The following is a 26,015-nucleotide window of genomic DNA, read 5'->3' as shown; positions in this document are numbered from 1 at the left end:
CGTCCTCACAGGAACGCCCTCCGCCAAAGCGTCCCGATGCGCAAAATCAATTATACCTCTTATTCCCTGTACCTTGACATGACAGTTCACCAAGTGAACACGCTTGACAGTTCATGTTATCGCCCTTCACGACAGTTCATGTCGTGACAGTTCACGCCACCATAGTTCACGCCATGGCAGTTCACTAAATGTCACAGTCGGCAGGGCTTCTGGGCACACGTCGGCGGTCAGTTGCGGATGAGTCCCTTCGATCCTCGCTTGACGTCCGCATTTTTCTGCTTTGTGACGCCGTTCCTGGGAGGCTCGCGGTCTGGCGCTCCGAAGTTTGGGACCTGCAGGTAGGTTTCTCCGTAGAAGTCCTTCAGATCGCCCACCACAGCCGCCACGGCGATTGAGAAGAGCCCGGACAAGAAGAGGAAGCCAGCCGACGTGCCCAAGTAGGAATGCCGCAGCCGTCCCAGGTCGTAGAGCCAGCAGTTGCCGCTGGTGCCGCAGGCGCTTTCCCACACCTGGCACGACCCGTCGATCACGGCACCGTAGATGAGCGGGTAAGGGATGTACGCTGCAGTCATCACGTGACAGAGTTTGAGGAACGGAAACAGAATTTGTTATAGTAGCGAAAGTAACCTGCCTTTAACGTGGACCTTTTCTATGCCACTCGCTCCAACGAAAATGCGCCCGATGTGCGTTTTAGTAGGGTTCAAGAATTGGCGAAGTTTCGGAATACACAAATATTCGAAAAGCCAGAGTCACGCATACCGACTCGAATACCAAGTAGCCTTCTGTTTAATTTCTATAATAAAGAAAAGAAAGCCAGGTGGCGGAAAAGATAATATAACCTAGCTATATCCTCTAGGATACTCATTTCGACATTACTGTGGCAGCTTTTGATGAATAAAACTTCGAACATCATGGCAATTTATGCAACCATGACATGCAGGTCTTCCGCGTGAACACGCATATAACGCAAGGTAAGATTACTTGCGCCAAGAGCCAAAAAAAGAAGTGCGATCTGTGTAGTATACGCACAAGGAAATCTGGTAAGTATAACCTGTCTTTGGAATCGCGTTTGCGCAACTGCGGGATTCGGTAATTATATAGGAAGGCAGCACTTACAGAGAAGATTCGCCAGCGCATTTGCCAGTCCAAGAGCGATGGTCTTGTCGCTGGGACTTGTGCTCCTGGATTAAAATAGACGACAAAATGACGATCATTGAGCAGCCGCCAGCGAGCATTAGTAATGCTCTAATCGCGACATCAATCTCTGTACCGCAGAACTCACTGACGCAACAATAAGCGCGATTGGAAAGCACGACGCACGATATTGCCTTGCCAACGTGACATATGTAGGCTATCCCAGCTAACGTTAGCCAAGCTGTTAACCAAAAAAAGAAAGAATTTAAAAACAAGATGCAAGATAGAGTCATAAGACCTAAGGTGTTATGGTCGTCAGTGGTCTGAAAACCAAACACAGTATTGTATGATTGTGTCTTGCACCGTTCTTTTTTTCCTTTTTTTCTGAACAGCTTGGCTAACGCTAGCTGGGACACACAGTATACTATCATGGTGGAATGAAACACCTGCAAGAAACTAAAAAAGTAAATTTGTGTCTCCAGATAAGACAGTATGCGTGACGTTATAGTGCGATTCATTCATATACGCTGAGGTTTAGGCCTAGGGCTAGAATGCTTTGAGCGCCCAGGTATGCTATGATCACGGATCCCAACTTCAACAAAGCGTCGTTAGCCTACCGACAAGGCTTGCCATGCTACCCCAACTGAGATATCGAAAAGAGAAAGATGGAGAAAAGAAAGACGCGCTTTAATACTAGTTAGGTGGCTTGATCCCTCATCCACAAGGAGGTGTTCTACTTTGTTTCCTCTTATTGACGTTTTATGGCGTAATACTATATGCGTACGCCAGAAGGCACGCGAGTATGCCAACAATATCACGTGCTCGTGATCTATATGGTATCAGAATCCAAAAACGCACCGTGGCAACGTCTCCGCGAAACATTTAGCCCAACAATCCCAACGTATAGCCCTGTACGTCCAGCGCAGTACAAAGGGCGGAAAACAGTTTTACGACATTAGTGTACTGACAACTGCCGAGTACGAGGGTTCGCTGCATGGTATCAGACACCAAAGTATACACGGAGCTGAGTTGGCTAGCCATGCAGCTTCAAGAATAGTTCTTATGCGCTGAACATTACGTAATATAAGTGCGAGTGTGATTGCTTAACAAATGTTGCGAATAACGTGCTCGTTGACCTGGAGCGAATGCTAAATTTAGGTTGATCCGAAGGGTGCGGCATCTCAAGATTGTCGCCCCATCTGGTGACACAGATCGCTTAAGGATAAGAGTTTGCACCCTCTCAAGTTATTTATTTCAAGGTCAACGGGAAGTCTTCGCTCTTAATTGAGTCTTCTTTCTTTTTTTTTTTTTTTCTCGCGACGGTCGCGAGTATTGCGCCGTTGTTTCTATGCTCGAGAGCTCGAAATGGTCGCTTACACATCGTGATTACACGGCAAGATCTTCTGTCACACATCTTACAAATTCTGGAACCGAGATATTGCTAGGCCAAAAAAAAGCGAAAGGTGTGCTTTTACATTTGCTGTCGCGAAAAGAAAATTGAAAATAAATTCTGCCTACTTAAAATGAAAAAAGAAATGCCGCGAAACCGCCAGTTACACCTCAACACTCCATTGCTTGAAACGCTACTGACCAACAAATTCTCCTTCATACTGTGAAAAATACGTAAGTAAACAAATGGTAATAGTATTCTGTGCGACATGGCTCTTTGTGCAAATCTATGCAAGGCCTTCCCGTTTTGTTTTCTTGACTCCCTCCCACTTTTCTTCACCGCGTTTGCCCATTCTGCAATGCAGTGCACGCAGTGAACTCTAAGGGGTTCTGGTTAAGTTCCCTTCTTTCTATATTCATTTATTCCGTTTTTTTTCGATGGTAATGAAGTGCATTTTCACGCCAGGCCTCCAGCCAACATTTCCCCACTGCATAACAATCAGAAAGCTACAAACGTTTCTGCAATTTCACGTCTTAGCTACTACAGCCACTTTTCGCCCTCTCTCTCTCTCCCACTTCTCCCTTCCCCCAGCGTAGGGTAGCCAACCGAACTCTTCACTGGTTAACATCCCTGCCTTTCTTATTAACCTCTCTCTGTCTTTCACTCCAATGCGCCATCTTTACACAGCGTTCTCATTAAACTCTAAACGCATCCTGGTAATATCAAAGCAGACAAACATTGCGGCAGACTGCGGTAGGCGCAGCTTCAATGACACTGACCTACAGGTCAATCGTTCCATATATATGACAATGTGCGGTCAGATAGAAACTAGATAAAATCACATTAGCGATTAATGTGTCTTTCTCATAAAATTCCACGCACAATGCCATTGCGTTCCCTCCTTGTTGGCAGACAGCACCGTACATTCGAAAAACGCTTAAGGCATCGCATCGGTGCTTACCGCAGCATGAAGAGTGTGTGGCTCACGGACGTGGACACGCCCATGAATTGGACGAGTGAGACTATAATGATGAACTGCACAAACATGGGGCAGGTTCCCTTGCAGAAGCCCACCACGGCGTTGCCCGAGAAGAAGTCGCTGTCGTCGAACGTTTTAAGGCAGTCGCAGTTAGTAAGCTGAAAAAAAAACACCGCAATTAATTCGTTAAGAACTTCCAAGTCCAAGAGCGTGATGAATAACTGTGTTTCACCTTGAGCGATAAACAAAAAAAAATTACCGACGATTACGTTACTTCCTAATGCGAAATTTGAGCGCAGCAAATAAGCTGTTTCACCTTTTGGATAGATTGAGGCAAAGAAATCGAGCAACACATGTATGCGCTATCAAATAATTTTTTTTATTTTTCACACGTATTCCTTTAACAAAGACTCCACTAACAGTTCTTGACAGTCATGAAGGAAGCTTTGTGGTCGGAGAAATAGACTGATATATGTTCGACTTGGTACACCAATGCTTGATTCTCAAAGACGAGATCTATACAAGTGCCTCGCGAGGTTGTCACAGCCGTGGGGGAAGCAGAGGCTAAGCGCCGCCGCCGAGAAGACCCTGCTGTTCGCGCCGCCGAAGCGGAGGCTCATCGCCGCCGTCGAGAGCAACCAGCAGTAAGCGAGGCTGAAGCAGAAGCTCATCGCCGCCGCCGAGAAGACCCTGCAGTTCGCGCCGCCGAAGCGGAGGCTCATCGCCGCCGTCGAGAGCAACCAGCAGTAAGCGGAAGCGGAGGGGGGCGGCGTGTACACCCAGCGGCAAACGATGGGGGCAGAAGCGCGCGCAGCAAGCGGACAACACGATAAAGGGAGGAGGGAAGAGATAGCAGCGACTGACTGATGCCGCTGACGGCGATAGTGAGTCAACCCCAGCTATCCGCCACACAAGAACAGGGGGGGGGGGGACCCTTTCCTCCTCTTTCTGCATGGCGGCGACGGTGTTCTATGCAGTCACGTTATCTTGACTCTCTAGCGGCGTCAGCGGCATCCAGCGGTATCAGTCGGTCGCTGCTAGCGCTGGGGGGATGAAAGGGGGGCGGAGCTGGTTACGAGGCCGACGACGACGCCGACGACGACGACGACGCGAAACCCAGGAACGGACGCCAAAGAGCTGCGCTCTAAAATTGTCTCTCCTCCCGTTATAGCAACAATAAATGAATACAGATACACTGATGGCAAGTGAAGTACGGCGTCCAGGAGGGCAACACCGGGCAGGGCAAACGTGCTGCATCCTGTGCATTGATTGCGTTGATATGCAGAAACGAGCGCAAATATTGTTAGTTGCATGTGCGCGTGTGTAATCGCTTAATTGTTTTAAATTTTATCACTAGGAAGTAGATATTTACTAAACCTTGTAGCTCCTAATATATGTATGTTGGCTATGGGCCCACACTAGCCTTCGGGTATACGGGTCCAACAGCTTTCTGCACAATTCATGTAAGAATGACAAATAAAGCAAATGTGTTGACAAAAAAAGTACGCTTCTCCACTCATGTCTCCATTCCTTCACCATCACGTAAGGAACTGATTGAGCCCACCGAGTTACAAGGTATTCGATGTTTCTCGCGTAGTACGCTAATTATAAACATGGGCATAAGTTAGGACGGTGAGCTTCCTTCGCCCTGTGCGAACGTCTACGACACATCGGCGTTTTTGTGACTGCGTGTGTGCTTGCTTCGCCCTGTGGTGTCGTTCCCTCACTAATTTCTTTACCTTTTACCCTGCCTCCCTCAGTGCAGGCTAGCAAGCCGTACATTCCCTTTTGGTTAACCTCCCTGTGTTTCCGTTTATTTCTCTTTATCTCGCTGTGCACTGAAAACATCAAAAATAAATTCCACTTGATAGACGATAAACACTTTTTTTGTGCGTCTGAACGGGAGGAGGAGGGGAATGGAAGAGGGGAGTTTTTTTCTTACAGCAGCGCTTCCTCAGGTTTTGTAGCCTTTGAAACCTTGTAGGGGTGCTCACCATCCAAAAGACCGCGTGCCGACGTGGCATGAGCTAGCAGCTTAAGGCTGCGAAAAGTGTCACTCCTTGACCTTGGGCTCGCTTCAAAAAAGAGAGTGCCTGTGGTTTTCCCGGTAGTGACGGAAGAGCTGCTTGTTTTTATTCGGACCTTTCATTCGCGGTTTAGCCCTTTTGTCCCTCTCGAATTTCTGGACTGCCCGCAACTGTCAACGCATGACCCGCATAGACATGCGACCAGAACATGTGACGTCGCAGTCGTACATGCCCTCCTGTCATTACCCGGATTGTTCAGGAAAGTGAATGAAAAGAACACTGTATGCGAGAAATCGGTGGTTGTAGGAGGAGTTAGCAATTGGGCTTTCGAGAGATAAAGAAGTTGAGAGCCCGCTGTAACTTTGAACGTGTTTAGCATTACTATAATTATTTCTTCCCGCGCCGGAGATTGCTGCGTGAACCGTTATTGGCACGAACTTGATAGCTGAGCGTGCTAAGCACTCGGTTCAGGGTAAAAGAGGCACGCGCCTAAGGCCATGTGGTCATCCATGTTTCATAAACTCGTCCCATATAAGGACGGGTGCCTGTAGGACGTTTGCCATTAGAATGCACTGCCTTCTATACATCAGGACTGAGGACAGCGAGCTTCATGTATGACTTATAATGAAGGTGAGGCCAGCTAAGTTCTGAAAAAGTGCCGAGCGAACGGCGATTTTTTAGTGTCACGTGCTTTGTGTGACCGGATTGTTGACATGGCGAACAAAGAGTTGCAGTTTCGCGCGAAACGCGAAGCAATATGACAACTGTAGCCGGCGCAATATTGCATGCAGCAAGCATGCACCTGGCTTGGCGAATACATCTTAGTTCCTCTCCAGCTCGGCAACGAAAACAAAATTCAGGCAGAACGCAGCCACAGCCACAGCCGAGGAGCTCGAAGTCCGCAAGCGGTGCCGAAGCCGCTCGCTGTCTCTATGCGGCGCAGCAGAGTGCCTCGATCTCCTCTCCCGCAGCTCAGTACAGAGCGGCGGGCGAGGAGGACATCGAGGCAGCCTACAGCAGAGCTAAGCCCGCGGCGTTCGCGTGGAACAGATGCGGGAAACGGCACGTGCACTTGACGGCGAAAGCGCGTTTTCTTTTGCAGCCGTTCGTGACAAATTCGAGCCACCGCGGAAGCGCGTCATGTATGAGCCGTGCACTGGAGCCCGCCTCCTCTCACGCGATCTCCTCAGAGAAAGATAAGATCGCCGAAAAGCCACCCTGGCCGTTATGGCTACCGGCGTGGTGGCCCTGCGGGGTCGTGGTTGTGCACAGGGTTGATTGAAATGGCGACGCTCCATGAGGGAATAGACGGTAGCGAACACGGTTGGCTCAATACCTTTGACACCACGCTCTCTATGCAAACGAGAACCCTCGAGTCCCTATCTCTGGAAATAATGTGCACCTCTTCACTTCTACGTCAAACGCCCGGCAATCCTTGAGGGCCTCTCAGCGGAACTGCACAGCAGATGCTGAGCAAAGACGTCGACTGCTCAGGACAATGAATGATATCGGCAAGCACTTACGCGGAGAATATGCGCAAGCTCAAACTGTGCTTATCAGTCCTCGACGGGGCGAATATGCAGAGAATCCACTTACGCCTCTCCCGACATATATTCCTAGCTGTTACAGTGGGCGTGGCTTCTGGCGAAAAGAAGAATATCGCTTTTCGTAATGTCATCAGCACTGGGGTGTTTGGCTTCGCTGAGTAACTCCCGGTCAAAATCCGGGAATTCGTCTGGCACTCATCCATTTTGTTCCAGCTTTGCTGTGATCACCAAAAGTATATGGTGTCTTGTGCAAAGAACGTCCACACCTGCTTAATCCGGGATAACTTTCTCTACGAAATTGAGAAGCATGGCCGCCTTGTTGCATCCTATGAGCCGCCTTTCGTGCACGACTTCATCGCCGATAAAACTTTAATCTCACTCCTACTCCTACATTGTCTTAGGCTTTATTAATACATCAGTACCGTTTCGGGGGTTCCCCTGGCCAGATCCCTTGAGTTTTTTGTCAAAGACACGTAGAGGTCTGCGGACTGCATATATGTATAAACCCGGAATTTGCCTCATATATTGCCACATCCTATATGGTCCCCTCGGGTATGTGCCAGGCGATGAGAACGACGCTGAAGTAGCGCGCAAGTGGAAAAACAGAGACGACAACGACGTCGCGTTGATTGCTCTGATAAAGTGCTTCCTTACGTCCTCTACGCCGGCTTTCCCGTCTTCTACTAGGCTGCGACAATATGTGCCAATTGTAGTGTGCTACTGTGTCAAGTTTTGTAGATCGATAATTAAAATTACCTTAGTGAGGTTGGCTCCGAACTCACCGGCCGGCATTTGGCAGCCAGCAAAGCAGGGTGAAAAGTACACGGTGCCCCCTACAGGTTCACACACAGGCTGGTAGCTCTGAAGAGTGCAGTCACACTGGTCGTTGCACTGGTTGTAGAGGTCAAGCCTGGAAACAAAATTTCGGGCTGAGAGATTAGTACATTGCAGAACCATTAACATTTCCTTCATCTCTTCAAGACATGAAAGAACTATCCTTATTATTTAATACTTAACTGGTTTGGTTTGGTTATGATACAGATAAGATTAACCTTTGGTGGTCAGCTGGTTCTAATTTCACGACAACTAATCGGAAGTTCGAGGATGCAAACATGAATCAGGCACCGACATACCCTACCACACCGCGCACCAGTGTACTCGGGGATGGCGTCATATTTCGTGACTACGTGACTGGCTGAAGCAATGTCAATGGATGCTGCTAACCAGTTTCTGTAAGCATAAAGAATGCTGCTATTTCTGATCCTAAGCATTCCTTTACCAGGCGTAGCAAGCAAGAAGGCGGGCAGTGTGCTTGCATTTAGTTAGAACTTACTGTACTAAGAATAAACATTCCCACGGCTGCTTTTAAAAAAATGTAGATAGATGAGTGAGCTAGAGCTGTTTGTGTCTCGAATCGATGGGGGCAGCAGAATCGACGCAAAATTCTTTCACTCTAGCGAATCATACTTGGAAAGCCGCACACTCGTTTAGGGAGGCTTACAAAATTTAGAAAATCAAGTTTTCTTCGTTTCCATTAACTAGCATTAGCCCCCAAAGCCACTCGACTTTCACCGACAAGAAGCGCGCACTCACTTTCCCTGGACGAGCGAAACTCCTGGCATGGTGCCGTACTCGCACTTGATGAGCATCGCCACACCAAAGCCGCAGGAAACGGCGAAGATGACGACCACATTGTACCAGGCCAGCACCCGGGGTGCCGGCCTCAGGCGGTGTATCAGCAAACCGGAGACCAGGAAACTCGCAGTGTTGAACACGGATGATACCAGCCCTTGAAGAGACCGAAGGGCATGCTACAGAATAGCATCGCTGGCAACACAACATGGTGAACAGAAAAAAAAATAAAGCTCAAGGATTGAAAGCGACAGAAAAAAAAAATTTGTACAAATTGGGTTGCCCAGTCCGCACTTAATATGGTGTCGATGTGGTCCGAAAAAACATGTTTTAAAACCTGAGCGACAAGCGTAGAAACTATTGTAGACTATATACAGAACACGCGTATTGTACTCTAGCTTGACACGAGAAAGCTAACGAGCATAGACGTACTGACGCACTAAACACGATGCTGCCTGCGCACGAACTGCAGTTGGCAGGCGTTGCCCATTTGTCTACCGTACACGTAGGGACGTGGATGTGGAAGCAAACAAAAAACAAAAAGAATAAGGATTCAAATTCATCACATGCATTACACAATGATCAGCGTGCCTATGTTCGGGCGCCTCAAGACTGATGTCGTCAGGAACTGCGGAAATACAATAAAATCCCTGCATGTTCTTACTCCCCATGCATCTCTTTCTCACAGTCTGTGTGCTAACCTGAGTCATACTCGAACTTCGTGTGTCTGTGCCTAGCCACAGCAGTATCTCGTCCGAAGGACCTCACCAGAGTATTCGGCACAATTTTTGCTTGGTTTGTGTTATTTACTAATATTTACTAATTGAACTGAAGTGCTTTAAGGCACCTACCATTAGATGTATGTGTGAAGTTCCCGAGATGGGCTACCGTTACATTCTCGGGAACTTTCATTCCCGAGAAGGCAAAAGTTGCTTGTAGAGAGGCGAATGTGGCGAAATTAAGGCAGCATTTTGTCAAGGCGATGCCCCCCCGCGACCTCTTCTCTAACTTACGTCGTAGAGAATCCTAGCGCGTTCCAAAGCTAGGCCAGCTGACTTGCGCAACATGCAGCAGGACTGATGGAAAAAGAAATGATGTTAAAAGCTATTGCGTTGCGGGAGAGCTGGCAGCGCGAGGTGAGAAAAAAAAGCAAAAGTGTACAGACAACGATTGAGTTAATGCGTGCACTCTATGTACACCGGCACGCTCCTGCAAGTCAAGGTCAGTGTTTCTTTTTTTTTTTTCAAGAACTATATATTGACCAGTACCACCGGTTTTTCGATAGCCATTTGACACGGCCGCTATTCGTGCTGACAAGACCCCTGCTTGTGCAGGCGAGCTCAGTGCGCAATCAACAGCAGCTGTGTGCACCATACATTGCGCCACGGTGCGCTGAATGGGCGTGGATGCGGTAGTGTGTTCTCGGCGTTCGGCTGCGCTCACATAATAACAAATGGCGCGATAAGATGTAGCGAACAATACAACTTCGCTCGAGATAGAAACGTAACAAGCCTGCCAGCTGCAAACCAAAACTAGAATCGCAATACTTTGTCAACAGATAATCTTAGTCTGTGCAACACCACTCTCTAAATCTGGTGCTTTGTTTAACGCGCATTGGCTAATCGTAAAATAAGATTGTATGGTCGATAGGATTGACATGAGAAAGAGCAAGGTCGACCAGAAAGCACGTTACGCTTGATAGTAAACGCGAAGACTGAGGCGACCTTTCAAACATTGCAGGTTGAGCAGGCTAAGGATAAAGCCACACCACGCGTTCACAATGGTGCGCGTGCTTGCTTGTGCACATGCCTGATCGGGATTACTCGCGCCCTAAAGGTAACAGCACGTTGTGTGCACCCACTCCCAGAGTTATTAAAAATACAAATGTTTCAGTTATATTGTCATCTGAACGGATTGGGGGATCTTTTATTGTTGCTTATAATATAACGCCATTCCACAATGCAACTTGAGTGGATGCCGTGCAATCGTGCATAGTCATCTCAATGCTCTTCCTTCACTGAAGAAAAACCAGCGAGAAACCCAACGTAGAGAAGATAAAAGGCAGCCAGCTTTCGAAGCTTGTTGCTCTTTCTGCTCTGGAATTCGTGCGTGCGTCTGTCTGTATGCATAGTGTGCCACCCCTTTCCAGCCATTTCTTTCTCGACGATCGTGGAGGCATGCACAAGATTGTTGTGACGAAATGTCTCGTTATCAGCTCATCTGCCTTCTTCTGATCAGTGCCTGGTCTCTGCAGGCTTAGCGCCGGCGACTCACCAGCGAATGCGCTCGCTCTGGCCGCTGAGTTTCGGAACTGCACTTCCATGTACTTGGCCGAGAACATTGTGTAGCCTTGCAGTCCGCTCACCATCAGCATCGACACGAACAGCTGGAGTACGTAGACGCGCTTGCGCAGCAGCCGGGACAGCGACTTGCCGATCTCTACAAAAAAAAAAAAAAAAAAACAAAGGATCACGTGACAAACTCCGGAAATGTCAAAGAACAAGGCAATTCACCGAAATATTTAGAAAAGAAACTCGAAGTGAGAATAGAGCTGCCCGAAATAGTACACTAACACACAAAAAAAAAACAACGCGGTGGACGATCTACTTTGTTCTGAACAGTTACATGCAAATACAATAGACTTTAGTTGATTCGACCTTGACCTATTACGCTAAACATGTTCGAATTGTCCGATTTTCAAATAAAAAAGTACTTAGAATGCAAGGATACATTCCGGCACTTTTGAGCATGGTCAAAGCATTATCCGACCCGAAATTAACGATGAACGAGCCAGTAGCCTTCCATAACATATGAGTAAGGTGACTTGAAACACTCAAAATTTTTGTTCACGACGTCAACGGCCCAGCGGCTATGCAAAAAACACTAAACATTTCCCACGAGATAAAAATTACAGAGAGAAATCTACGTTGTATACATTCCCATGTTCTGTTGGAATCCACAAGTCAGGGATAATCGTTCGTGAAAACAAATTCGGTTGCTACAGCTAGCACAACGCAAGAAAAGCTATAGGTTGCGCCGTCTCAAGCTTGTCAACTTCTCCCTCAATGTTCACATGTTCACAGACGTTCACGGAAAGCGAGAACTGCGAAAAAGCTTGAACACTTCGCAGCCTGTGCAATCAGCCTGGAATTGAAAGGTACAATTGAAAAAAAAATGCACTCCTCAGTTGCAAACTTCATAGTATGGTCGCGAACTTTAATATATCCGAATATTTAATACTTTCGCAATTTCTTGACTCTGAGAAGCCTTTACCGCAGGTGAACACTTACTGAAGATTATTTCGCAGTTGCAATGTTGACGAAGACCTCCACCATTCAGCCATGCAAACTGCATTAGCAGTGACTTCAAACCCCAAGAACAACGTTAAAGGACGCTTTGAACATACGCCAAGACCCGTGCGCATGTCTTCAGCTGCGGAACATCTTTGCACCATGGCGGTACTCTGCCTATAGCCCAAATCCCAATCTGCGTAGCGTACTGAAACGGCGCTCCTTAAGACCTTGCCGTACACTAGATCTCAAGCAGCCACTGTAAACTTCATCGCGGTCGCGTCTATAACATGTGCCGAGTCTGTGTGTACGTTTCTGCTTGCATGTGTGTATACTCCTTTCTTTGATTCTCACACATTTTTGTCCTTTGTTGTGTTCATCTGAAGTGGCATGCCAAGCTCTTAGCTTGGCTAAACACTTCAGTCATATCTAAGAACACTCCCTCTCGACTGCATATGCATGGAGGATGGTCAAAATTCAGAGCGGCTGCTTTGAGCATTGATACACGATGGCCCCTCCTTGCAAGCGAATGCCCATTTAGTTCACTGTTAATACTTGCCACTTAAAGGGCAACCGCAACGAAATTTCACCTTGGCTAAATTGGTTATGAAAGAGTAGAGTATACAGGATGATAATTTCAAAGCTTCTTGGAGTTTTTAAGGATTGTCTGTTGCTGAAAACATAATTCTACTGCTTCAGTTAGATTATACAGAGAGGCGCACGCACATTGCACGAGGACATTGCACCCCATACTACAGAACCAATCTTGTGAAAGCTGCAGAGCTGTCAAGTGCTTCATTTTCTCATTAACAGCTTTTTTAACAGCACTTAGCAGGCGAAGCGTGTTGATTAGCGCATGTGACGTAAATCCCAGACCATCGCCTCTTGCACTGCGGGAATCCCCTTATCTCGGAGGTCATGCGAGGAGCTGTGCTGCAGTGCTCGGTATCACTTCAGGCAAGCGGCAATAGCCACGTCCGTCGTTGTCTTTCTTTTTTTACAGTTTCAGTATCAGAAACGCAATTTTTGCGAGCTTTTAGCGACGCACTCGCTTGTATTTCAACCCTAAAATCATGCACGGAGATCACCGTATATACGTATACGCTGTCTGAAACGCGGCTTCATTATTTGGTCCGCACTTTCGCTAAAATTGACCCTTTAAAATCATCTTTATCGCATTCTTGTCATTTCGCTTGTTCAGAACACTTAAGATATATTCCCGACTGCACGTGCAGGTAATCATAGGAACAGTGGCGAGAGACTGACCCGAAAGGTGGCTGGAATCGGCGCGTTTCTTGAAAACCAGCGGCGGGTCGGGCAGTCGGGCCGGCATCACCTTGGGAAACAGCAGCACCGGTACGCTGGCCAGGAGCAGCAGGCAGCCCCAGAACACGTAGCCCAGCCACCAGCAACCTATCCATCGCGGGTCTGTCGTCGGAATGTCGGGACTCACTGCGCCGAGGCATATGCGCAATCGCCAGGGTCGAGAACGTTAAGCTAGTTGGTCCTATCATGCACATAACCTTTAAAACTTAGCAGAGCTACATTTGGCAGTTCCAGAAGCGCGACAACAATGTACACGGAAGAAACACATATAAACGCACCGATCGACAACTTCCAGCCGTAATATAATTTGACTAAAGCTCAGATTACGCTTTACACGTACATGTCCCCGCAAAAGTTTTCGGAATTCGGAAACTATAGAAGAAAGCTCCGAAGCATGGCGATCTCTGCAAGAAAGCTTCGGCTGAGTGTGTTGCGGGTGGCCAGGCGGACATCAGCAGCAAGAGGAATTTCAGAGAATTTCGCAAATTGAGTAAAATGCGCTAATAATTCTTTTAATTATTACTTTAGTTCAAGTGATGTGGTTGTGATGTTCAAGCCGACGAGTATAGTGAAGCAGTGTCCGCGCAGCGTAAACCCTATATGCAGCACCACTTTCACGACATGCGGCCCTAAAATGCGCTACGAAATACGTGGACGCTCCAGTTAACAGTTTCCCCCCAAAAGAAACGTGCATCTAACAGTTCGGAACGAGCGTAACTGGAAACGCGAGGGATTTTCTAAGCAGATTTAGGGATGCGCATGCCGAAAGCGGCGCTAAAGTTGAGAAATTTCTGTTAAGCAGACATGGTTTCACTACTGCCTGGCTCCGACTTCGCAATTACAACACGTGCCATAACGTTACAAATTAAATAAATATATTAGCATATTTAGTCAATAAAAATTATCGTTGAAACATTTTTTTTTTGCTGCTAATGTCTACCTAGCCACGTATATAGCCAATCCGCAAAAGCGGTATGGAGCCAGATATCAGAGTTCCTTTTACAAAAGAAACAGCTGGCATATTCTGAATGTATTGGCCTATCTGCAAAAGCGGTATGGAGCTAGATATCAGAGTTTCTTTTAAAAAGAAACAGCTGGCATAATGCGAATGCCCTTGCGCCTTAGGCTACAGTATGACCGGGGCGCCAAGCTGGCGAGCAGCCATTGCACTTACCTGGCATTCGTTATACTTTTTTACCTCAGTGAAGCATACGTACAATCGTGTGCACTCCTTTGATCACTTGTAGCGCAGCCGCTACTCGATTGAGAACGGCGTGTCATCGATTACCCGCCGCGGTAGGCGCCAGTGGATATAAGGCGTTGCGCGGCTGAGCGTGAGGTCGCGGGTTCGACCCCGGCCGTGACAGCCCCATTCCGATGGCGACGGAATGCAATAACGCTCGTCCATACCGTGAATTAGGTGCACGTTAAGGAACCTGGGGTGGTCAAACTCATTCCGCTGCACCCCCTCCCCCTCGACTACGACGTGCCTCACAATCAACTCGTGGTTTTCGCATGTAATGCCGCAAGATTTATTTCTTTAGAGTCCTTAACTGTAGCCTTAGCAGATTATAAATGACAAGTTAGGATCGAGCACCGCCATTAAGGAACCGCGTGACTAGCTCAAGTGCAGCAAGAGCATCATGAAAGGAAGCATGGAAAATAATATCTCAAATCATATCTCCAATCATAGCTGCGTCTGAGTGAAGTGAACAAATATTGAAGACGGAAAAAGCAAAACACGATAACACTATCACACGTCTTCTTTTGTCTTTGATGTTTGTCACCAAAGGGCACCTGTGATTGCAACGCAGGAAGATAGTTGTCCTCCACAGCGTGAAACAATACTACTCCTTTCGCTGCCCGTCTAGGCCATGCTCGGACAACAAGCACAAAGATGTGTATTGCAAACATCATAACGAACACCCCGATAATCACATTTATCGGCTCAACCTTACGCGGCACGACCACTACGACTGCATAGCCTGTCTCATCAAGGTTGTGAAGCGCTGTGGAAAAAAAAAAGACATGATAGCTATAAGGAAAAGCACAAGAGCTAAAAAAACATGTCCACACCGACAAAGTGAATTAGGAAACATAGATGGGCCAGTTGGTTGCTGACTTGATGAAAAGTTGTTAAATCGGGGCGTGTAAGGTCGGCAATTGTCCTCCGTGCATTCTCTTTTTTTCCCGTACTTACACGAGCCAATTTAACCATGTTCCATCAAGCGACCAAGTGAAGCTAATATACAAACGAACGTGGCTTTTCTCGCGGCCCTATCCTTGCAAAAAAAAGAAAGAAAATGAAAAAAAAAGAACGGGGAAAACAGAAAAACTTGGCATGGTCTATAAACCTACGCGCGCCGACGTCGATCAGAAGAGGTGCGCCAAAGTTATCGCCTCCGAGAACGAATGAATGTTTAGCTTCTATACGTATAGGTCGATGGAGCGCGCTGCACTTTTGCATGCTGAACCTATTGGCTGGTAACTTGTATCATGCACGACAGAGCTCTCCATTTTCACTGAACTGTCGGCGCTTCGGCTGTCGGTTGTATCGCCGGCTGTCGTGATTGGCCAAATCAGATTGGCAGGTCTTGACTGCACCGCATGGCACGGCCTTAGTGGGACGGCGTACAGAGAATTCCTGGACGCTGCTAAATATAGCCCAGTAGGCATATTCCTTTATGTTCATACGTCAGCCTATGTGCACAAAGTATAGATGTACTGAAGCAACGTGTATCAAAATATAACGAAGATACATCTTTTCTTGCTTAATTTCCAGGCCAGAACTGCAGTGCTCCTCCGTGAAAGTAAATAGCACCGGTAAAATGAAGCGATTCCTCTCGTTCGATTATTTTTCTATCATATCCCCCACTGCTGACGGCCAGCTTATACCGTTGATGAGGGGGGGGGGGGGGGACGAAGCGCTGCTCTGACCAATGACGAAGCGCCAGAAGATAAAGCATCGGAATAAAATGATTACATTTCCCGGCCTCGGATGCGTTTGTCAATTCAGATCTCGCAGCCTCTCTCTCTCTCTCTGAAGTGAGACCAGAAACAAAAGATTGCGCACAGAAAAAATATGTCGACATAGCGTTGGTGTACAAACTTACGGAAAGGGTCTTCATAAAAAGAGAGGCTCAGACTGGCGCCGAGAAAACCCAGTGCGGGTCCAATGGATCTGAGAGCGAAGCTTCCTCCTGCATAAACAACCAAATGAAAAAAAAAAGAAGTCATGTTCATCCTGCCCTGAAAAGACAACGGTTCCAAAGTGCGCTCCGCGAGCCTGTAGTATTCTAGCAATTATAACACTTATTTCTTCGACACTCTACGTGTAATAGCATTTTGTTTAATTAAAATGAAAATAAAGGAAAGAAATTTAGTCACGGCCTAATGGCAACGGCTACTCTTTTTCACATAGCAATAATAATAAAAATGATAAGATAAGAAACGATCGACGCTTCTCACACAAACTTTAGCCATGTCGATCCCTTGCCGCGACTTTCTACGTAACGTTTACAGCCATGGTAAGCAACCCATGGTAAGAACCGCGGTAGTTTCCTGTTCAAGAGCGGTAATTCAATGGCCGCACGTACGAACGCGCAGCGTAACCGGTATGAAAATAGTTTTCTCAAGTGCAGTTTTCGTAGCCTAAGCTTGCACTGGACGCAGGAGACATTTGACGATATCGTAGCCAGTGTAATCGGACAAACGATGGAAGTTAGAGAGATTTCATCGAACGAAATGATAATGCGTCTTACTCTTTGTAGGTCTTCACTGTCCTTTCTCAATTCCAAAGCGATCAGGTATACAAAGTTACGCTTCGCGATGACAATACAAACGACATAGGAGAAGCTGATTGCTGACCAAGTTGTAGATGCTGTTAGGCAATGAAGAGACATAGTTTCCGCGGCTTCCTTTTTTTTCCCTTGTCCATTTATTTCTCGGTACAGCTCTCGCGTTATTGAAATGTGCAGCCCAAGAAGTCGCTAGAGAAAGAGAATAACTACTTCTCTAAGGTCAAACTTTCGCTGCAACTGAACACATAAGTATGAAAACCTCATTATTCAGTTTATATAAACATCACAGAGGAAGCGTATGCCAAGCCATATTTAATTCCCTGAGTAATATTGCGCGCGCACACACATACACACACACACACCCGCACGTGCACGCACACGCTTTTTTGATGGACTACTGCGCGAACCATAACAGTGTTTACAGGAATCACTTGCTATGACGTTCACGCACCTTCCAATAGCAACGAAATAACTTTCTGCCACGATATTTGGAGTCACTGCCCGTAACTATTCAGGTAAAAGCAGATGAGGGTGCATCAGAATTCTACCGCTATATCTACGTCCCATTCTGTCCTACGCTATATGCTTCTTTGTATTTGCATTTTTTTTATTTTATCCACCAAGGTTGCTACGCGGCACAATGTGGCAATGAAATTTGCACGGAGATCCGTTTCATGCAGATACTGCAACAGCGAGTAGTGAAGTGCATTGTCCATGCATCGCTCAATATCGACGGGTCGGTCCCGTTCCAAACTTGACATCTTTGTGTGCTTTTCGCGGTCCGGCTTTGTCCCACGCAAAGTCCAAAATTGATGACGGGCATGCCAGGCAGAAGCAAGCGTGGAACACTTCGGACAGGGGACATTCTCTTTATATGACACGCCTCAAGACCTTATACGTCATGCGCTGAACCACACCACGACGCCACCGATGCAGTCCAATAAGCCTGTATCATGTTTCGGTCGGCTCGGCGAGAATAGTCAGCAGCATCATTGCTTCGCTAAGATCAGTGCTGTGTGTTTGCCGCTTCCGTGTGGCTTTCCGCTCTCACCAATATACACACTGACCGCAACCACTCGATAAGGCCATTCCCGTTTACGTCGAACCTGAGCAACAGCCGCTCAACTTTTCCGGTCGGTCGGTTGACTCGACGAGACAAAGTCACCCGTCTATATCGAGCTAAAGAGGAACAAGAGGCGTAACAAAGGCTGATTTTCCCTTTGTTCGTCCACGACAAAACATACGAACGCCGATAGCGTTCGAGAGCCCATGCTGCGTCGATATTTCTTTTCTTTATAGGTTTGGTGCAAAGGGAGTCAGATATAGCACATCTTGAAAGGCGGAGAACAAAAGCTCGGACATATTGCCACGGCCAACGACAAATCGTGAGTACCGGTCATGTAGCAAGGGAATGTCTGATTGAGTGTTCTATACACTTGCCTGCAAATGTATATAGACCCGGCGATGCGCAAAATCATACCGCTTGATTAATGCGCTAAACCTCTTTTGCGCACTATAGTGCAGCATTACATGACTACATATGAGTGTCCGGCCATAACGTTACGGTGAATTTATTGTCGTCAAGTTAAATATTAATATTCTCACTTTTATGACGTTAGAAATTTGAAACAAAAGACACTGCCCAACAGCATTGAAGAATAAGCGCGTGTACTAGCCCAAAAGCGGCCTTTTTCTGGGCTAGTGTCACTCCTACAGCTGTGGATTCAGTACATATAGTTTTCTGTATCTTTTTCCCTCACGGGGGCCTACAGAATATAAGTACTCCAATATCGTCGATGCTACGTGACAACTGGAATAAAGTTGTACATTTACATTTTACCGTGGACCTTTGCACTGAAAAAAAAAAACAGCAGCAGACCAGACAGCGCAGGTAGGTTAATGACAACATTACTTAACGTCTACTTCGTGTGCCCAGATAGTGTTTGGATGATGCTAATCAAAGAGATCGGGAAAAGAGCCTAGTGCCTCGGCACACCTCTCACACGACGGACAGGGAAAATTCAGCGACGATAGAGGATAGTGTTTCCAGCACGGGTGGTCCACAAGATTTCCAGAAGTATTGCAGCACATGCTATCCGCCATCAAGCGTAATGCATCCTGTTATACGTTGCACCCCCCCCCCCCTTTATTTTATATAGAAGACAAAGACCCAGCAACGCCGGACCAACGACTGTGCGAAGTGGTTTCACGTGAGTTGTATTACAGAATAATTTGTCATATGGCATCATACATAAAAACTAGGGGTGCGCGAATAATAATTTTTGATACCAAATGGAATGCGAATAGAATAGTGCCAGAGCCGAATCGGATCGAATGTCGAACACTTTTCTAATAGTTTTCGAACAATGAACTGCCATTTTCACAATTGATTAAAAATATCTTCACATATCCTAGTATTCATAAAAAAACGTTAGCAAGTTTGTATCATTACACTGCACGTCATGAAGCGTTGTTTGTTAAAGGCAGAAATGTAGCATCGGGAGCAAATAAGCAGTTAGTTCGCATACACAATTCTTTGGAGAGCTCGAATTATCGCTGCATAGCCCTATATTGTGCCAATCCGTCATGAATGTTACAGTACTTTTGCTCACACTTTATGTTTAATTGTGCACAGTGGACGCTTTAAAACATTCGAAAACTATTCGAAATAGATACGTATTGACGAATAGTGATTATTCGACTTTTTAGAAGTTCCGAATATTCGCACACACATAATAAAGATCTACACGGTTTCACATGAGCACATGCGACTATCTGTCATGGAGATTACCGTGGTAGCGTTTTCTTCTTCTTCTTCTTCTTCTTCTTCTTCTTATTATTATTATTATTATTATTATTATTATTATTATTATTATTATTATTATGCTCTTTTGATTTATGGCTACAAGATAGGCAAGCCGATCCTTTCTAACAACGTGCACAAATCAAACATGACATCCTTTTCAGAGCCCTATATGTAACCTAGATGTTTCAAAGGACGGGATATCGAAGCAATTAGTCGGACAGACGGAAACAGCACAAACTAGAAACCGAGGAAATAAGTCCACACTGCCTACAAAGGCGTTCTATTATGCGTACTCTTTTGCCAAGCGCTGGATTGCAGGTTTACACTTCGGTAATGACGAACTTCATACGAGAAAACAGTGCCATGCCTATAGCGGGCCTGCGAGTTCGTCCGCGTCACAAACGTTTTTTGAAGAGCCTGTGCTCTGACTTGTACACATTATTGAGAGAGAAAAAGTTGAGTCTACGTACTGCATCGACAGCCTCAACGTGAGAATAACAGCTGTTTGCTAGCGACGAGGAGCGGACTGAGTACAAGTTCACAGATACTACAACAGTGCTCACTGCCGACGTCTTATCGATGCATGTATTGCTGCTGTAAAAGCACCAGTCAAAGTCAGGCGTTTCTCAGCATTACCTTCAGCATAGCCTTCGCACAAAGTAAACGATCCAAACCAGCAGGCGCAGGACTTACCGAAATACAACGGTGAGCTCTTTTTCTTGACGCTGTCGTCAATGTAGCTGCTCCCGGCTACATGAAGGACGCTTTGACCGAATCCATTCAAAAAGGACGCCACGAACAGAATTATGAACGGCAGGTAAGTCTCCGCTATCTGGGTCGTGCAGTCGGGACTCACGTTCATCCCACCGCCGCCTCCAGCAACACCGCAGAACGCGAGGCTGGCAAAGTCCGCCGGCTGTCTGCGCTCGCCTTCGTCGGCGAGCAGATGGGTCGCCGGCCCGAAGATGACGTAAGGCAGGGCCACGGCCAAGGAACTGCACCCGACGACCATCATGCCCAGCGAGAGAAGCTTCGGCCGGCTGATCCAGCTGGCGACGTAGCCCAGCGGAATGTCGAAGAATATGGGGCTGATGCTTTCGGCGACGAGGATGATGGCGATCGACTTGGAGGACAGGCTGAACCGGCGCTCCAGCGTCGACAGGGCCCCCATGGTGTAAGCCTTGTAGGCCGACTGACACATCGCCAGCAGGTTGAGGAAGAAGAACAGGCACCTCGGCGAAGCGAACGTTTGCAGCCACTTGGGACGCCACGAACCGAGTCCGCACTGGAAGTCGCGAACGTGCGTCCGCATGGGTCTCGTTTCCGCTTCGTCTCCGCTGGTCATATTCTACTTCGAAGTTTCCTCTGGCGAATGATACGTGGTGGCTCACTTGTACAAACTAACGGAGTCGTACGTTGAAAGAAATTCTGTAGATACGGTGCCGCGGTGTAAGAAATTACTTCTTAGTTGAGAACTAAGGATCCCGGAAGTGGAGAAAAATTTCCTACAGGTCGGTGCTCGCAAGTGCACTCAAACAGTGAGGCTACTTCGTGCAATCGCCCGAAATTTATGGTCACAGAAACAGGATCGCTTTGGGACACCAAAACAACGTCAGCGGGCTTGTTCTGACTTGTCGGTGATTATCAAGCTTTTCAGCCTCATGCGCGGCGACGTCCACAGGTTGCGCAGAAATTCTTGAAAGATTAGAAAATCACCTGGCGCTTTCAAAAACAAAAATGTTGAACTATCATATCAAAACAAGATCATTTAGTCAAAGACAGAAGCTTCGCTGTCTACGCTGAACCGGACCCCCCCAAAAGCAACTACACAGCGAAAAAAAAAAGGGGGGGGGGAGAGGGAGAACAGGAAGCGGCTGCGATCACACAATCTTTACGCGCAAATGTGCTTTGCGGCGGAACCACACACCTAGCGTGACGTAAGCGTAACGTTTGAAGTGTTAAATCTTACGTTTTGTCGCACATGTTAGGTACAGTGTTGCGAACCTAGATGCAAAGTGTAACACACCCAAAGTCCTGATGCATCGACGCGTTCCCCAGGTTGGTTCTAGGCGGAGACTGCGCCCCGGCGTGCAGCTTACGTAGAGCAATGCACCTTATCGCACATCAGTCTGGAGTGGACGCGACGGAGGCGATAAAGAGTGTGTGTTCTGGATGTCGAAAAAAATGTGAAAGATAAGCAACGAAAACGCACGGTTAATGACAACGTAATAATACGCACAGCTTTAGCAACGCAAAGGTGAGTAGCCTCAAGACAGCATGCGGTCTGCCTGTTTCAATTCAAGCTTTAATTGGTTAATTTATGGAGTATTACGTGCCAAAGCCGCGATCTGATTACGAGGCACGCCGTAGTGGGGAACTCCGGAAATTTTGACCACCTGGCGTTCTTTAACGTGAGCCTTTAAAGAGCCCCAGGTGGTCAAAATTTCCGGGGTCCCAACTACGACGTGCCTCATAATCAGATCGTAGGTTTGGCACGCTCTGAGTGCATCTTGCAAAATTTATTAGTGTTCGATAGAACGTCGATGTGTCACGACGGCAGCGCTTCAACCTCAAGAGACGCGCCTAGGACTGTCCTTTGTCATGTTTCTCCAACAAGTGTTACTGTTTTGTCATAGTCATCATCGTCACCTTCAGCGCACACATATCAGTGCAAAACGACGACCTCCGAAACTCCTTCATTCACGCTTTCTTGCGTCAATCGAAGACACCTTATTGAGACACATTTGCAAATGTTACAACCCGTCGCCATGAACTAAGTTTCCAATTCCTTGGTCAACTGTGTAAATCCAATAGAGTTTCACTTATCTGATTCTGTTTTACGCATTACATGACCTGAAAATCTTCACTGCTTCCTGTTTATCTTAGTCACAGTGTCACTTATGCGCGTTTGACCACTGATCCCTGCTTACATCTTCGTATATTGTTTATCTTGCTACGTTGTTCAGTACGAGGTCGCGTGTGCGACCCCGGAGTCGGCGGCCGCATTCAGATCGGGACGGAATGCAAGAAACCTCCTGTATACTGTACGTTACGCGCACGTCAACGAGCCCCCCGGCAGTCAAATTTAGTCCGCAGTCCCCCACTACGGCGTGCCTCATAATCGGATCGTGGCACAACGCCAAAGCCAATAAACACCCGCATGCATGGCCCCTGCCGTAAGCTAGAAAAACGTTTGCCCACCGCTCTGAGCTCAAATAAATCTATTCGTCACTTTCAGGGCAAAGACAAGCACATATGCCATAAACAACGCTCTACCGCCTGGGTAACTGTAAGAATGCTAATAATAATTTAAAATAAAAACATCAGCATTCAGTCCGGTCCCTCGCTCCATTAACGATCCCCGCGCACGTTACGCATACACTTCCATATCTATGTGCGCGCTGGGTGCCCGAGAGTGGCCTTTGAACGGTTAGCGAACATATGGCCTCGATAAAGCAGAGAAAGAGCAAGGTCTGGATAGATACAAGCGAAAGCGCCGAGGTACCCGACTGGAGATATTGGCCTGCAGGCGTAAGCGCACAGCTGGACGCGAGAATCACACCCCCCTCAGCACCTGCCAACTCTTCGCGACGTGGCTCTGCCTTCGAGGGGCAGTATCGTTCGCCAACTTGCACTGATCTGCTCAGATTGTCGCTTGCAGTGAACGTTTAAGGCTTCCGATTGCCACCTCTGCCGAAGATGTAGAAAAAAAGGAAAATAGAGGAAATAGGCGGGGCTATCTGGGGATCGGGAGGAGAAGGTGCTGCTGAATTCCTGTTCTTGAATGCGGCCTTCGTAACGTGAGCTGTAAGGTGCTACGAATGCTTAAAATGATTTAAAAAAATAACGCGCACGCAGAAGTCCAAGATGCCTATAGAAGGCGAGGAAGCAGCGAAAATCAGCAGACTTAAGCGATTTTTTTCGGCTCCTAACTTATCTAACGCCACAACAGCAGATTGGGCCATATTTTGGAGAACAACATCCTTGCAGGGCGCACAAAGTTGCCTTTGTCCATTTCAGTATTGTTGGGGCTTCCGAAATACATGTGCAGATGCCACTAATCTCGGAGTCTGCGGTGCGCATAAACCCCAGCAGAAATTACCAAGATCAAATGTTGCGCGGTAGCCCTCTTTCGATGGTTCGTTGCAATATGCCCGATAAAATACATCACGACAAAGAATGCCTACAGCGTCTGACAGTATTTGTTTCATCCCATTAAAACGGGTCATCAGTAGTATATCACATGATTTGTTTATGGTAGTGGGACTATATTCGTTACGGAGGAGCCGCATGGTCTACAGGCACGCTGAGCCACTTCGCTCGACATGGTCCGTCTCACGAGAAGCCGCTGCTCAAGTGCGTAGCGTCGACACCACCTCTGATCTCGTTCCGGAGTGGCTTCTGTATGCTCGTGCTTGTTTGTCCGAGTTTTCACTTTTCATTGGACTCTTCAACATAGAGTGTGTTTATTGTTTTGTGTGTTTCGATAAAGTCTTCGCTTTCTTGTCTGGCGTTACAATCTTTCGGTGAAGCCGATGCGCCTGTGTCTAGATGCCATGGACACTCGAGGATCAGGTGCGCCAAGGTGTCCGGTACGCCGCACATTGGGCAGTGGTATCCTTGTAGCGTTGGGTATAGTCTGTGCATGAGTATTCCGTGGGTGTGTTAGTCTGTAGCCTTTTGAGTGTGGTACTTATTTGTTGAGCTGTGGATGAGGTGGTGGGTACAACCTGCGTTCCAGCCTGTGGTGTTGAAGGATCGCTGAGTAGGTGATGGGTAAGGTCTCTACCCCCGCTGACGCAGACCGGGCATCTCCAAAGTATATAGGAAGGGTTGGCCCGGCAGGTGCGGCCTTGGGCCGCGGCGTGTGCCGCTTCGAGTTCCCCTCCAGCCCCTCGTGCCCAGGAACCTACGTCACGCAGGTGTAGGGGATCGGATTGCTGCGGTGCTTCAATATTTTTAGTGCTTCTGTCGACGCGCGCCCCTTAGAGTAGTTCCTTACAGCTGCTTCAGAAGCGGAAAAGACGACAGCTGCGTCCATGCACGTGGTAGTTGCTAGGGTGATCGCCGTCTCTTCTGTAATCTCAAGGTTCTGTGCACAGACTGCGGCAGACGCCAGCTCTACGCCCTGACAATCTACGACGCTAAGGGCATAAGCGTTTCTTATGTCCTTTTTTTTTACTTTTACTTGCCACCTTCTTCCTTCCTCCCCGCTCGGCTATCGATTTCTCTTCCTTCTTTTACGCCCCCCCTTCCCTTTCCTCGTGCAGTCCTGTTGAAGTGACCTCGCCTGAGAGTCAGTTACGGCGCTGCACATATCTGCACTTATCTCTTCACTCTTCCTAAAAATCACTCACACATACGGGTATTTGACTGCGTCGGTGTATCTGGCGTCCGGATCTTGCCTGTGTCTTCGCTGTAGGGCATTCACTTGGGCTTGTCTTCTTTCCTTGTGGTACGTGGGGTGCGTGTTGCATGGAATCGGTGCTATGCACAGAGATTCGCGGATGTTTGGAGGAATTTTTTTTTCCTTTTCGGTCCGTAGTGGCTATAAAGGTTTCACCGTAGCTCAGCCATTGCAGCACTGATCTTCCGGTGGGCGTGAGCTTCAGTCGGTATAACTGACTGGCTTTATGAGCTTCAGTTCATAAAGGGAACAGAAAGAAAGCATAGGAGCCATGCCCATTCCGCCGGATTAAGAGAAGCTTGTGAACACTTTCACAAATGTATACAGAATATCTATGTGCAATAACCTAACCATCCGACAACAGGTAAATCATCCTCGTCGTTTTTACTTTTATTTTGTCAGGAAAAGCACTAGAATTATGATAGTTAGCAAACGTTTCTCCGAAAAGTTGGCTAGAGGGAGAAGTAAAAAAATATGCTGAGATGAAAAAGAAAGAAGAGATCGCTAGATATAGGTTGCCAAACGATTCCTCGCAAATAGTTTTTTACGAGACAGTGAGCGAATAGGCATGTTCACGAGCTTCGCTGTGAGCCGAAGTGTGATCTGTAAAACACAAATAAGGCTAATTAACAGCTGGGGAAATTCGGTTGGATAACGCTTTGAACGAAAGCGAAGAA

The 26,015-nt window shown here is 47.2% G+C and overlaps 1 protein-coding gene across 1 annotated transcript; it reads right to left on the bottom strand.

Annotated features, from left to right (window-relative positions):
* Positions 1–46: 46 nt before the first annotated feature.
* LOC142585442 (solute carrier organic anion transporter family member 74D-like) lies at positions 47–22,019 on the bottom strand. Its single transcript, XM_075696213.1, has 9 exons — positions 20,625–22,019; positions 16,439–16,525; positions 13,266–13,451; positions 10,984–11,148; positions 8,671–8,866; positions 7,834–7,987; positions 3,486–3,661; positions 1,117–1,181; positions 47–562 (listed from the first exon to the last, which is right to left on the bottom strand). The coding sequence occupies exons 1-9, from the start codon at positions 21,274–21,276 to the stop codon at positions 228–230; spliced, it is 2,016 nt and encodes a 671-aa protein (XP_075552328.1). The 5' UTR covers positions 21,277–22,019; the 3' UTR covers positions 47–227.
* Positions 22,020–26,015: the final 3,996 nt, after the last annotated feature.

The sequence above is a fragment of the Dermacentor variabilis genome, chromosome 6 (assembly GCF_050947875.1).
Source record: "Dermacentor variabilis isolate Ectoservices chromosome 6, ASM5094787v1, whole genome shotgun sequence".
NCBI lineage: Eukaryota > Metazoa > Arthropoda > Arachnida > Ixodida > Ixodidae > Dermacentor > Dermacentor variabilis.
Note: the sequence above shows the minus strand (reverse complement) of the source record. Positions and strands in the feature narration are given on the sequence as shown.

Bases quoted from the DNA above. Each gene is read 5' to 3' on its own strand.
- LOC142585442 (XM_075696213.1), bottom strand. From the start codon at position 21,276: ATGACCAGCGGAGACGAAGCGGAAACGAGACCCATGCGGACGCACGTT. The intron at 16,526-20,624 runs GTAAGTCCTGCG...TTGTTTATGCAG, and splicing joins GAGCTCACCGTTGTATTTCG to GAGGAAGCTTCGCTCTCAGA. The intron at 563-1,116 runs GTAAGTGCTGCC...TGATGACTGCAG, and splicing joins TGCGCTGGCGAATCTTCTCT to CGTACATCCCTTACCCGCTC.